Here is a 14,751-nt window from a genome sequence, read left to right on the forward strand (position 1 = left end):
CGAGATTTGACGAGTACTGAACTCATAACTTTAATTTTTTTTGGAGTACGCATCAGGTCGCTAAATTCCAATCAAGGATTTTTAGAACTCCAAGAACGTGGGGCCGAAGTAGAAGCAAACCACCACAGCCAGCCCTGGTCCGTCACTGTCCTCTCCGTTACCTGAAAGCTCCTGCCAGACTTAAACAAAGAGAATTGGACAGTCACGGCCCCCCGTTCATCAGGAGGTGCCCTGATGGGACACCTCCTGTTTCACCCACAGCTCACTGCATTGCATAGAGCGGACCTGCTACTCAGGAACCCGCTTTTCATCCAGGTGCGGCATTACCTGATATCCCACCTTGGTGAGTCTTTAAGTTTTTAGAGTGCTAGGGCTCCCCTTAAAGAGGAATGGACTGAGCGGCTCCAAGATGGGGCTGTGTTGTGAAATAACCATGGTAAGGGAAGAAGAAGAAGAGGCATTGAAAGCAAATGTTTGGTAGCATGGACGCTTCTCCACCTTGACCTCATGCTGGGCCTGCCCAGGCCCTCCGTTTTGCTTGGCCGCTGTTAATCGTACTTTTTTCAGCGGTTTGTCATGATGCGTCAGCTTTCTCTTGGTCTTTTGGGGTTCGAGACTTATGTCTAAAAGTCATGAGTTTTTTTAGAACATTTGATTGGAAACCCCTCTGTCAGACTCTGTAAATGCCCTCTCTTTTCTCGGTCCTTGTGTGAAAAAAGAAGTGCCCACCTGCCAGTGCAAGAGCACGGGGGTGTGCTGCTGAAGAGGTGACATGCGTGGTGGCCTCAGTTCCCTGAGTCCCCCCCCCCCCGTCTCGGCTGGCCACTGGCATCTGTGGGCCACGCCTCCACTTCTTCTGTTACCATCCTTTTTTATAAGCTTTTCTCCCGTCTGTCTTCCTGAAAGAGAAGCAAGAAGAGGGGGTGTTTAAGAGACACCTGTTGAATTTCTATCTCCTTGGCAGTGTCCTGGACAGTCCCAGCCGACTGGATGAGGAGCACCGGCTTATAGCTCGCTACGCCGCCCGGCTGGCCGCAGAGGCGGGAAACGTGGTGAGTGGACAGAGGGTTCCAGTGGAGTGGCACAAGTTAGCATCACTTTCACGTCTACGTGACAGGGGGGCAGTCGGCCTGACACTCAGGAGAATACGCACCTCGGGGACAGAAGGAGAGGAGCGGGGTTAGGGAAGGGATGTCAGTGGTCTTGAATTTCATCTGTGATATGCTTTCTTCAAAAAGTGAACCAAGAAGAGAAAATCAAAGAGCCAATTTAGTTCTCTGGAAAAAAATCAATAGACGTAATAAATCCCTAGAAATCCTGATCAAGAAAAAGAGAAAGAAACCACAAATTACCAGTATCACCAACGAGAACGGGGCATGGCTACGGATCCTGCAGACATTATTAAGGATGATAAGGGAATATTATGAGCTACTTTTTAACAACCTAGATAAAATGGACAAATTTCTTGAAAGACAGATTAACAATACTGACGTAAAAGTAAATGGAAAATCTAGCTAGTCTTAAACCTGTTAAAATGTATTGATAACTTCCCACAAGGAAAACTTCAAGCTCACATGGCTTAACTGTTAGATATTATCATATTCATAAAAAAGACATTGTAACAAGCTGACATAAACTCTAACAGGAAATAGAGGAAGAAGTTCCTCACCTTCCAAGTCATTTCATCAGACCCCTATAATCTGATACCAAAATAATACAAGGCAATTATAAGAAAAGGAAACTGATAGCCAAATTCTCTTATGATCATGGATAAAAATTTCTTAACAAAATATTAGCAAATTGAGCCTTGGCTAGTGTGGCTCAGTGGATTGAGTGCTGGCCTGTGAAACAAGGGGTCACCAGTTCGATTCCCAGTCAGGACACATGCCTGCGTTACAGGCCAGGTCCCCAGGTGGGGGCGTGGGAGAGGCAACTGCACATCGCTGTTTCTCTCCCTTTCTTTCTTCCTCCTTTCCCTTCTCTCTAAAAATAAATAAATAAAATATTTGAAGAGAAAACTTCTTTCAAAAAAATTAACAAATTGAATCCAGCAGTACACAAACTGGATAATATTCCACAATCAAGTGAGATTTATTTTAGGAATGCAAATTGATTTAATACACAAAAATCAGTTAGTGTAGTTCCCCATATTAGCAGTTTAAAGAAGAAAAATTTAAGGCCATTTCAATAGATGCAGAAAAAGCCTGTGACAAAATATAATCATTATTTATGATACAACTTCTTAATACACCAGGAATAGCAGAAACTTCCTCAGATGATAGATAACAATTACCTAAAAAAAACGTAAAGCTACTATTACACTTAGAGGTTAAATTTTAGGATATTTTGCCTACCTAATATTCTCACAAGACAAAGATGTCCCCTTCTGCCACCCCTGTTCAAAACTGGTCCAGAGGCCCTAGCCAATGCAGCATCACAGGAAGGGCCTAAATATTAGAAAGGGAGACATAAAACTGTTATTGTTTGCAGATGACATGATATTGCATGGAAAATTCCTAAGGAGTCTACCAAGACACTGTTAGAACAGATTCCTGACTTTATAACAATGCTGCAAGATACAAAGTCAATATAAAAATATATTCTATTTACTAGCAGTAAACAAGACAATCACATTTAGGAAAAATGCTATTTCCTATAACATTAAAAATCATCAAATACAAGCAAAGGGCTGAAAGGAGGAGTGATCTGAAGCTAGAACAATAAATGGGCCCTGTGAGCGGTGACCAGGTAAAGAAACTGTAACGCGTGCCCACTGGGGTGTTCTGACGAATGTCAAGGCCCAGGGTGGGAGACTTCAGTAAGAGAACAGTCCGGAGTGAACTGGGCTGGACAGGACGCCAGGTCGCCCAGGACCGCAAACACAGTGTATTAACTATAGAAATGTGTGCCAGTCCGTGCTTGCTTTTTCATAGGAAGGTAGAGTTATGAAAGCTGCCAACAGAGAATCTTGCTTTGTTCCCCCCCGCAAAAGCAATGTATTCCTTTGCATTTGTTTTTAATTAAAAATAAATTTTTTTTAAAATCTCATATCAGGTCCTACATCAGACTCTAACATTGCAATTCCAAAGGTCAGTGAAATAGAACAGAATGGGGGAAATTCTGGGGAAAAAGCAAAGTTCTGTTTATTAAACCTCACACATACACTCAGTCACAACTGTCCACGTTATTTTAACAATTACAATTTGTAAACAAAATTCATGAAACTCATTGAGATGGACAGCATCGTGGTTGAGTTTTTTTAAATTAAGTATATTTAATGCCATGATGTAGTCTTGTTGACTTTGCACGGAACTTTCAAAATGCCATAAATTAAAGCTCCAAAGCCATTTGACCCTGAATAGGAGATTGCAGCTCTCCTTCGTGGCAAACAAGATAAGGCTGTTTACACCTGATAGTGTCCGATACCAGCTCTCTTACTCGTGTGAAAATGGTCATTGTTAGAGGGGGCTTGGGACTGAATACTGATATGGCCCCTTTCATCTGCAGCTCATTTTCTGAAGTGTGGTGGTCTTATAAACATTAGACCTCTCAGGCTGGGTTCTCCTAGACTGGATTTCTGTTACACAGAAGGCTTCTAATCCGCTAATCTCTCACTGATACAAGTGCTTTGCGTAAAGTGGGTGTAGTGCTCAGAAGAATTTATAGCCTGCCAGATAGACTTTGCATTGATTTTTTTTAAAAAACCTTCCTCCACAAAGAAAGACCATTAAATCATCCGAGCAGCCCGTAGTGGGCTTCGGCCTCAGAGTCCCCGTGTCCCCTTCCCCGGGGGACAGGGGGAGGGGACACAGTAGCCATGGACACTGCAGCAGCCTCACCCTCAATTGAAGATTCTAGGTGCCTGGAGGAGCCAGGGGAACTAATTTGTTTTTTTTTCTGAAGAAGCAAACAAAGCAAAACTACAATGTGTGAAAAGTCCTAATAATAACAGTAAATTCTTAAAGTTACATCACAAACATCACCAGCCTTAGATATGCTCAGATGTTTGAGGTTTATCTCTAAAGTAATTTTCTTTATGAAAAAATTAAAAATTCACAATGGAAATCTTGGAAGAAAGGTGGAAAGGAAGGGGAAACTTTTGCGTTTGCACCCCACTAAGCTGCACACAGTTTTGAGATGCTTTTACCCCGGTGGCACGGCTTAGCCATCACAGCATCTTCCCGGGTCAGCACGCACCGTCCCAGGAGTCTCCTGTGGCTCCTTAGAAGTACAGATCCGCGGTGTCCGTGTGGCGACTTGCACACACTCACCGACTCAGAATCCCCCGTAAAAACAGTGAGTGGCAAACCTGACATTCTAGTCGTGTGAGGCAATTAAAAAATAGGTCCTTGGCTTTGCCTCAGACCTGCTGAATCTCTTGGTTTTTTTATTTTTATGTACAAAAGGAGTAGAAAATTCCCGGTCTTGGGGACCACCACCCTAAAAGACATTATTGGGTGTTTGAGAGACAAGTGAGAGATTGGTGATCCACAGCCCCCCAGGTAGTCGAAGTGGGTTCGGGGTGATGGCCGGACTTCCTCTGCAATTCAGAGGGGAGTCTAGTTGGTATCAGGCACGTACTTCTCTTCGGAATTCGTCCTCGCCAGGTTCATACAGATGGGGAGCCTCCGGTCTGCAGGGCCCGGCAGAGGCAAGGCCTACTTGGGTGTGGTGGGTAGCGTAATAATGTGGTTGTAATAACTTGTAGTTTTAATTTGAGCATTCCACCTGAAACATCATATGGAATGCTTGAGTGTGATATTGTTATGTCACAGAATTACATGCTTATGATTTTGTGGTAAAAGATTTTGTAATAAACAAGGGCGTTATTTGGGCCGGACCCTGTATTTTCAGGAGGCCACCGAAATGCACGTTACCAGATTACAGTTCGCTGACCGCTGGCGTCCCTTGGTTGTGAACTTGCGCCCAGTTTCACTCAAGGGGGCCTTGTCTGTCACCCTGTACTTTTCAAACGTGTCCCCATCTCATGAAAGATGACGGAGTTCTGTGAGGTTGCCTGAACCGAAGGGATCCTCTTCACACCTCTTTTTGTAAATATCCCCACTTTACAGACAAGAAAATAAAGTCCCAGTAAAACAAAATAACTCAAGGTCTCCACGGCGAGCAAGTAGCAAAACCTAGGATTCCTAACTAATCTCCCCACTTCCATTCCTACCCCACTACAGCAGATTCCCCACTGGGGGGCCAGAGCAGCATTGTTCGTAATAAACTTCTATTCCAGGACAGTTGTAGATCTGCAGAAAAACCTCGAGGCCAGGACGGAGAATTTCCACACAACCCATACTCGGTTTCCCGATACTAACGTCTTACATTAGTGTGGCGTGTTGGTGGCAATTAATGAGCCCATATCGATGCACTATTGTTAACCAAGGTCCATATTTTATTCAGACCTTGTTAGTTCTTTACCTAATGTCCCTTTTCTGTCCCAGGATCTCATCCAGGATGCCACGTTGTACTTAGTTGTTGCGTCTCCTTCAGTCCCTCTCGGCGGTGACAGTTTCTCTGACTTTCCTTGTTTTTGATGGCCTTGCTGCTTTTGGGGAGGATTAGTCACACACCGTAGAATGTTCCCTGCATGGGATTCGCATGATGTTTTCCTCATGATTAGGCACAGACCGTGGGTTTTGAGGAAGAAGAGGCAAGAGTCACTTTTCTGTCATATCAAGGGTACATAGGATCAGCATCATTCATCACTGTCGCTGTTGACCTTGGTCGCCCGGCTGAGGAAGTATTTGTCAGGGTTTTCCAACATAAAATTCCTGCCCCGCCTTCCCACGCGGCCTCTTTGAAAGGAAGTCATCACGGGCAGGCTGCACAGGAACGGGGAGTCAGGCTCCACTTCCTCCAGGGGAGAGCGTGCTCCTGCGCTACTCGGAATTGCTGTGTTTCCCGTCCGGAGTCCTGTAGTGGCTTCGCACCACATTCGGGATGAAACGGGGGCTCCTGTCTGCAGCCCTCCGTGATCTGGACACCAGCCTCATCTCCCAGTTCTGACCTGAGAACAGCAAACGCGCCAGCCGCAGGCCTGTGGCCTTTGCTCCTCCCACTGACCTCCCCCTGGTTCGCTTCCTGCTGTCATCAAGTCTCTGAGAGCGTTTCCCCACCACCTCAGTTAAAGAGAGTCCCTGCCTCAGCTCACTCTGTCTCGTGACCCTGCATTTCTCCATTGCATTTATCACAGCGGCCGTATACCTTTCTGTCCCGGTGTAATGTAAGCCACATGAGGGTGGGGGCTGTGTCCTACCCACTAACACATCCCTGGTTTCTGAAACAGTGTCTAGCATGTAGTAAGCACTCGGGAAATATTTGTTGAATGAATGAATGCAGGAACTATTGAATTTTTGAAGGAAATCATCTTTAGGTCTCTTCTTGCCCAAGTAGTCTGTGTCTTTATGACCTAATAATTCCCTTTCTGCTTTTTTTTTCCTCTTTACTGTCCTGAGCATTTTAGAAATAAGGATACCTGGCTTGATTGATTGATTTAAAGGAGCACCGTGGTATTTAAGGTTGCAAATAAATAAAATGCTCAGTCTCTCTGTTATTTAATGGGCCGTTGACTGTGTTTAAAATCTGACCCGGTGAAATAAGCCATCCGTGGACATTTGCCAGTGGGGCGCTCCCCGTTCTGTCCCCAGGCACGACGCCCCAGTGAGAGTGCTGCCTGGGGTCCCACTGTTCCTTGCCCCGCCCCCGCCCCCGTCTTTGTATCTGAGCCACGATGCTCCTCAGTGCCACAGACTCCTGCTGGGCAGGAGCCTCTGCCGATCATGACCCCTGATCGCCGTATCAGCCTCCCCTCTGAAAGGTGCCTTTGAGCGCAGTCAGACGCTCAACACTGAAAAGGTCCTTTAGAAATGTCCAGTGCAATACTATGGGGTTTTCGTCTGTTTGTTTTCTATCTAGGAAGCAGATTCCCTTCAGAGATCATTTCCTCCTAATTTTCCCTGGTCCCACTCTAATAAGAAGCCATTAGTATGAACTCCAGTTTTCAGAAATTGTAAATCTATTATTCATAGCAGGTTCAGTCTCAGGCAAGCCATTTTTCTGAGGTTCAATTCAGCGTCTCATAAGACTCTTAATAGAATATAGAAAATATGCTGAATTGGCTGCTGGTCCACTCATCTCTGGAGGAGAAAAAAGAAAAACATTTGCTAAAAACCTCCCACCCAGATTTGCTCTGCGGCTTTGCTCCTGTTTGTTTAGGAAATGCACCTTCAGGCCTCATACAGGGATCAAGGTTCCTGCTTCAGTGCAGGTCAGGCTCGGGGCGGAACTGAGGGTGAGCAGAGCGGGGCACCGCCGTGGAAGGACCTTCCTTCTCTGAGAGCATTCGCTCTGGTTAACAGCAGAGGGGAAGCATCACCCGTTCCTCCATTTTCCTAGTTCGTGTTGATTGGCTTCCGTATTCTTGAAGGGTGTAGCAAGTGTTAGCGACATCAGTGGACTTACAAAACAAAACCACGATGATTTCTTCAAAGATAACATATAAGGGACAATCAGCACATGAAAGTGCACTTACCACAGTTGTCAGGAGGAAGATGTAAATCGATTCCACAGCGAGAGAGCGCTCCATACCCACTAGGAGGAGGGTGATCAGAACGAAGGACAGGAACAGGTGCTGACGAGCCCATGTGAAAAACAGACTCCGCGGGCAGCGAGAGCGGGAACGTGAAATGGCTCAGCCCCTTAGGAAAACGGTTTGGTGGGCCCTCCGACGGCAGTTACCACATGACCCAGCAATTCCCCTCCTGGATGTCCACCCAAGAGAAATGAAAACACATCTCCATGCAAAAACGTGTCCACAGATGTTCATAGAAGCATTAGTCAAAATAGCCAAAAAATGGGAACCATTCAAATACCCACCAACTGCTGAATAGACAAAATGTGATCTGCCTGTAGCATGGACTGTCACGCAGCTGTACAGAAAGAACGAAGTCCTGATACATGCGACAACGTGGACGAACCTCGAAAACATTTTGCCACGTGAAAGAAGCCAGATATAAAAGATATACCTATTGCATAATTCCATGTGCACGAACTGTTCAGAATAGGCAAGTCCAGAAAGACAGGAACCAGACCCGTGGCTGTCGGGTGGGGGCGGGGCCGTGGGGGGTGACAGCTCATGAGCTCGAGGGGTTTCTTCCTGGGGGCGATGGAAACATTCTGGGATTACGTAGTGACGATGGTCTCACAAAATCATAACTCTACTGGAAGCCACTGTACCCTTTCAAAGGGCCGGTTTCATGGCGTGTCAGTTATATCTCTTTTTTTTTTTTAAACCCACAGTTAGATATTTCACACCCACCAGGGCAATTAAAACTAAAAAGACAATGACACATTTTAACAGGATGTGGAGAATCACTCCCGGATTCATTGTTGGTGTGATTCTAAAAGGGAATAGCCACCTTGGAGAACAGTTTGACAGTTCCTCTCAACGTTAAATATAGAGTTACCATATAACTCGGGAATTCCACTTTTAGGCGCTTACCCAAGAGAAATGAAAGCAGACATCAATGCGTAGCTGCTTTGTTGAATGGCCCAAAGCCGCAACCGTGGAACGCTAGTCGGCAGTAAAAAGAGGGAACTCCTGACTCATGAAGCAGCGTAGATAACCCCCAGAAACACCATGCGAAGTAGAAGCTAAAAGCCAGTGACTACATGTCATGTAATTCCATTTACAAGCAGCTTCTAGAAAAGGCAGAGCTAGACGGCAGACCTGCGGGTGCCTGCACTGGGGGTGGGAGTAAGGGGCAGTTGACCCACGCTGGCACGAGGGGCGTTTTTTTGTGGTGGTGGAAGGAAATGTTCTAAAGCTGGACTTTGGGCAACTGGCTCCACCCCTGTTTAAATTCACTAAGACTCGTTGAACTGTACACTTTAGATGGGTGGGGTCTCTGGTAGGTAATTCCTAAAAAATGAGTCAACAGTCTATCTGGGACTCTGGATATATTTGAATCAGGGGAGAAAAAAAAACAACCTTTCCGTCTCCTCACTGCAGCCCCGCCCTCCCACTGACCTGAGCTTTAACTTCGATGCCAACAAACAGCAAAGACAGCTCATTGCAGAACTGGAAAACAAAAACAGGTAAGAATGCAGAGGCTGAGCCGGTTTCTGAAGTCCTGGGTTATCACGTGAGTATCTCACTTTCCTGGCAGACTAGATATCTTTTGACCACAAAGGAAGAACCAACCCCCCGCCCCCACCTCCCCAGTGAATATAGGCCAGCCCGAGCCCAGTAAATTCCCTGGACACTGAGTTGCATATCTGCCTGGTGTTCGTGGCCCTAGTCCAAAACCCTGCTCACCTGCCCTCAGGCAGGTTCTTTTCCCGGTGCCTGCTCACACCCACAGGTGTGTTTCTTTCTCACTCCCAGGGGCCTTGTGCCCTCTCTGGTCATCTTGTCCTGGCTCATTAGGCTGTGGGTGGCTGGTCTGTCACTAAGAAAGCCATATAAAGGCTTGGAGACCAGACGACACCCCATTGTGTGCTGAAAGACGGAAGCCAGGCCAAGGAGACGGGACGTAATAGAACAGGCACAGGTGGAAGCCACTCTCCGCCACTTGGGGTCAGGGGAGGAAGGGAGACGGGACGCCTTGGGGCGAGTTAGTCCAGGGCCTCAGCAGGTGGCAAGGTGTTCTCTTGCCTTTTCCCCGGGGGTGGAGGGACACAGTATTCTGTTGTCATTTCCCTCTGGGAAGACTTTTTCAAGTTGTCGAGAAGAGTATTTCAATGGCTTTCTCTACCATGAAAGACTGTTTCCTTGAGTGCCGTGTGCCGCGGTGTTAAGGAGGTGTCCGCTTCCCCTCGCGGTCACTTGGAAGCCATCAGGATGAGGCTGGCAGAGGCTGCAGGGCAGGAGTGAGAGCTTGTGCCGGGAAGAGAGAGAGCGGGAGGCCCTCTGGGGCCCTCTTCCTTCCTTCCTTCCCCTCTCCAGGGAGATCCTGCAGGAGATCCAGCGTCTCCGCCTGGAGCACGAGCAGGCGTCCCAGCCCACCCCGGAGAAGGCCCAGCAGAACCCCACGCTGCTGGCCGAGCTGCGGCTGCTGAGGTGAGAGGCGGGCTACCGCATCACGTGACCGTCTGCTCCCGTGGGAATGTGTGTCCCAGGAAACCAAGGCAGTGGGACAGAACCTGTGTATTGGTGTAACTAGTCCGGTCGGAACAAACACTGAAGGTTCCCCTCGTTCTGCTACGGCTTCAGACGCTTGGGTTCCTCTGTTCATCGCTCTGAGAGCGTCTGCGGGCATTACAGAACTAGGGGAGCACTGTCTCCCGCTCCATGCCAAGCAGAGCAGGGCTTGTTCTTCTGCAGTTGCTTCAGGAAGACGGTGGCGCTGCATTCCACCTCCGGTCTCTCTCATCAGTCTGCCTTCAGGGACTGTCGGCGGGAGTAACACTTTCTCTGACCTACGGGTCTGTTCTCCTGGCTCTTCCTAGTCAGGGCAGGACTGTGCTGGAGGAAGAACGCTTCCCACGCACATTACGCTGAGACCTGAGACCACGAGGGAAGGCTGGGGAGCCTTCCCACTGCCACATACATATGAACTGTCTCCAAGATCGGGAGGCTCAGGGTGCAGGATCGGGAGAGTAGGGAGCAACTCCGGCTCCCGTCCGGATGCTCTTTTGGAGGGAACGAGGAGGTCTTCCAGACGAGCGCAGCAGGAGAGCCATCTGATCGAAGTTATTACACTCTAATTCGCTGTCAGTCTTAGAAAGACGTGCGTGTCTTCCGTAAGGGAGACTGTCTGGAAATTGAGTGACTCGAGTCCGCCAGACCTCTAGACTTCCAACTGGTGGTGCATTTTTTTCTGTTCAGGCTGTGACATTTAACATTCCATGGTGAGCTTTAATGTGCTGTCACCTGGGATTCTAGCTGAGTGTCCTTTCTGAGTTCTTTTGACTTCGGCCACGTAGCTTCTCAACCACGGCTTCTTGTCCTAGAAAAGAGAGAAGCTAGTTTTTCTGTGACTGTCATTCTGTTTAGATTTATAGCATTCATAAACAAGTCATAAAGAATCTTAAGTGTGCAGATGAAAATCATCAGAGGTGGAGAGGTCCCCATTTTTCTAAAAATTCATTTTAGTTTCTAAATCTAGTTGGGCTGAGCCACTGGGCCGAGCCCGTGGCTGCCCTGCAGGCCACGGCCGCACATCGGGGAGGGCGCCGGGCCAGCTGGTTTTGCACGGAGCACACGGGCTCCCTGCCTCACGCTGTGCACCAAAAAAAGAAAAGTGCCGACAGACAGATTACACATGGAGACGAAACCTCAGAACTTCTGGAAGAAACTGTAGGGGAATTTCTTTAGGATTTGGGAATAGAAAATAATTTCTCAGAATTACTAAGCATGAAAGAAGTTCATGATTTCATCCATGTTAATAACTTTTGTTTATTAAAAGACATGTAAAGGGCAAGGTTCATTTGTAGGTACCTGGTGCCCTTCTGTCCCTGATGGATACATAGGAACTGCCAGGTACTGCCAGTGCCCCGCCCTATCACAGAACCAAACAGAGGGTTTCATCGTTAGGGTCAGTGGTGATGCCTCCTGACCGCTAACGTTGTGTTTTCCTCCGTTATCGTTATTCTAACGGTATGTTCGTCACAACAATACGTGTGACAAAGGTGTGAAATATGGAGCATGGGGAGAAGGTGGACCGCATCCTACTTGAGAACTCATGTGACAGAACCCCATCATGTGTGTGCGTGCCCCCTCATCCCACATCCTCACCGTCGCCTTCCCCCACGGAGCGGACCTCTCTGCAGAATTGGGTTTGTTCTCCCCTTGCTTTTTAAACAGTGTTATCAAATATATGTGTACTCCTACCTAACAAGGTACTTAGTTTGCTTTTGTTTTCTGGACTTTATAGAAATAAATATGCAGCCTTCCGGGATTTTCCCCCCTCCGTATTACTCTTTAGGATCCTCCCATGTTGCTGCACATGGCTGTAGTTTATTCATTTTCACTGTGTGTTGTAATTATTTGGTCGTGCCAGCACAGAGAACAGGCACTGTGTCCAGTCCCAGGGATTCAGGGAAGAATGAGCGAGCTCCCCTGATTGCATTTATACTGTGCTGGAAATGTGGGGTGAATGATGATGAGAAGACAGTGAATCCATCCTAAAACTTTATAATCTAGTTTTGGGAACAAAGCATGAGTTGCTAGTCGCCTGAATAACGTTATACAATGTTCATAAGTAGTATGGATAATATAAGCAATCTGAGCAGTGTGTTATAAGAATCTAAATCTGTACAGGCTAGAAGCACTTAGACCCATGGGGTGGGGGAAGTTGAGCGAGACCGTGAGAGGTAGGTATGACTCGCATGGAGTGTGAGACCGACCATTTCTGATTAGAAGTGGTGTTGGGGTTCGGCATGATCCCCCAAATAAGTATAACACATTTCACAGAGGGGAAAGGCTCTCAGAGCTAAGTATTTTCAGTCATCCATTGAGTTTATCTTTAAGTGCCAGTGATAGGAGATAAAATTAGTTAGTTAATTGATACCAGATTCTAGAGAACCTTAAGCAATAGGCCATTGGAAATCCTTGAAGGGTTCCAAATAATGATCTCTCTGAATTAACTAGGGGTTAACCTAGTACATACTGGATGCATGATAGTCTATTAAGGCTCATCCCGTAACCTGAAGGATTTTGCAGCGGCAGGAATGACAGCACGGTCATGCAAGGTAAAACAAAGTGCCACGGAGAAGCACCGATTGCTGTAGTGATGCGTTAAGCAGGACCCGAGACCTGCCGGAGTAGTCAGGAGCAGCTTCATGGAAAGAGTGGTTTGGGATGGACTTGAAGAAGTGAACAGCATTTGGAAGGTGGGGGGTAGCTGTGAGTTGTAACTTGATGGGGTCTGTTTAGGGAGAAGTGCACCCTCTGGAGGTCCAGACGCAGGGAGTAGGAGGTGAGGCGCTGAGGACAGGGTTGTGGGCGGGGTCTGGAGCCGTGCCCTCCGATAGAAATACATTGTGCACGTGCACAACTAAAACTTCTCTGACACCCACAGTGAAAAACTAAAAGCAAATAGGTGCCATTAATTTTAATGCTACCTTTTACTTGACCCGATACATCCAAAATACTATCATTTTCACATTTAATCAACCTGAAAAATTATTAATGAGATAGTTTACTTTCTTTTGTCCACACGACACATGTGAAACCCAGTGTGTATGTTACTTCCAGTGCTTCTCAGTTAAGACTGGCTGCCTGTGGGCGGGCACACGTGGCTTGTGGTTACCGTATGGGGCGGCAGAGGTCTAGACTGTACGAGGCAAGAGCTGGTGACACCAGAAATCCTACCGAGGTCGTTACACGGGATGATGAAATGGACGCAGCTTCCTTTGAGCGGCACGGCAGACTTCACAAAATACTTTCATCGTCATTACCTTATTTGTGCCGCAGAATATCACTGATGTTATTCGTTATCAGCCCCATTTCACAGAGTAGAAACTTGAGGCTCAGGCAGGTGAAGTGACTTGTCCCAAACTGCACATTTAGAAAATGATGGGCCTCCAGTCTCCCACTGCTGGTTGCTCACCGTAACCCATGACGTCGGGATCAGCCGAGCTAAGAGGCCACTGGGCGTGCACTTGTAGAAGGGAGAGAAGGGAGAATAGGAAGATGGGCACACACGTTTCCAGGAAGGAGTTCTCTGAGCCAGGTGACTGCACTGACTACAGCACAGAGGACAGGACGCATCAAAGAGGAGCGACTTGGGCAGCCGTGACACCCGGAAGAAAACGGGGCGGAGACGGGGCAGCTGGGAAGGAGAACGCTGGGGGAGGGCAGTCGGGCCTGACGGTGGACGCGCGCAGCCAGCACTGACCCGAAACCCGTCCTCAGGGCAGAGCGAGTCGTCCTGGTGCCCGTCGCAGGTTCCAGGACCGGCGTTGGGGGCTGGGAGCGCGCGGACTACCGGACCCTGGTGTTCCCGGGCGGTGTTCATACCTTTTCCCCACTATTAGTCTAAGTTTGCACGGGTTCTGTGTGTTTTTCTAAATGAGGCGTTTGACTTCTCGATGAATTAATTTTTTCAAACACTTTAATAATACTAATAGTAGTAAGTTTTCTCTATTTGGCCATGTATACTTTTCAGAGCATGTTTATGCTATTCTCACAGTAACACAGGGGGCGAAATAGGTGTATAACCCCTTTGTACGTAAGGTATCAGAGGTCAAATGGCTCACTCAGCACCTCATACACTGGTGAGTAGCAGAACTGGGTCCAAAACAGACCTTACCTGGCCTCAGACCCTGTATCTTCGAAGTCTCGTTTCTCATGGGCTTTTCCTCTTGGACAGGCAGAGGAAGGACGAACTGGAGCAGAGAATGTCGGCTCTGCAGGAGAGCAGGCGGGAGCTGATGGTTCAGCTGGAAGGGCTCATGAAGCTGTTGAAGGTAAGAGCCAGTGCCTCCTCCGGCCACTCGCTGTCGTGTCCCCCACCCACCCCAGGGCAGCTCGGGCCTCCCACCCCCTGCGAGGTCGGAACAGGAGGAGGCTGAAGGCCGACGTATTGCTGCCTAGACCCAGTTTCTAGGTAAACCTCCGTTACGGCAGTCTGAGTCATTACGACAGTGATCGGCAGTGGTGCAAAGCCTGATTTTAAAAGAAGAAATTCAGAACTGGGACCAGAGTAATGTCTTTGAATAGTTGCTTTTGTGGATCTTTATAAATAAGACATTGGCTACATATAAATGAATATTTCCCAACTATCTGAAGTTTCTTTT

General features: G+C 47.6%; 1 protein-coding gene across 5 annotated transcripts in view; it reads left to right on the forward strand.

Annotated features, from left to right (window-relative positions):
- Window positions 1–14,751, forward strand: part of DTNB (dystrobrevin beta) — a 172,757-nt gene that overhangs the window by 126,657 nt on the left and 31,349 nt on the right. For all 5 annotated transcript variants that reach the window (XM_045844349.1, XM_045844347.1, XM_045844350.1 and 2 more), the window contains 4 exons: window positions 965–1,052; window positions 9,020–9,105; window positions 9,956–10,069; window positions 14,325–14,421. In XM_045844349.1, coding sequence (XP_045700305.1) covers window positions 965–1,052; window positions 9,020–9,105; window positions 9,956–10,069; window positions 14,325–14,421 — 385 coding nt within the window. The remainder of the gene's footprint in view (window positions 1–964; window positions 1,053–9,019; window positions 9,106–9,955; window positions 10,070–14,324; window positions 14,422–14,751) is intronic.

The sequence above is a fragment of the Phyllostomus hastatus genome, unplaced genomic scaffold (assembly GCF_019186645.2).
Source record: "Phyllostomus hastatus isolate PE091 unplaced genomic scaffold, TTU_PhHast_1.1 phas_contig_402, whole genome shotgun sequence".
In the NCBI taxonomy this organism is placed as follows: domain Eukaryota; kingdom Metazoa; phylum Chordata; class Mammalia; order Chiroptera; family Phyllostomidae; genus Phyllostomus; species Phyllostomus hastatus.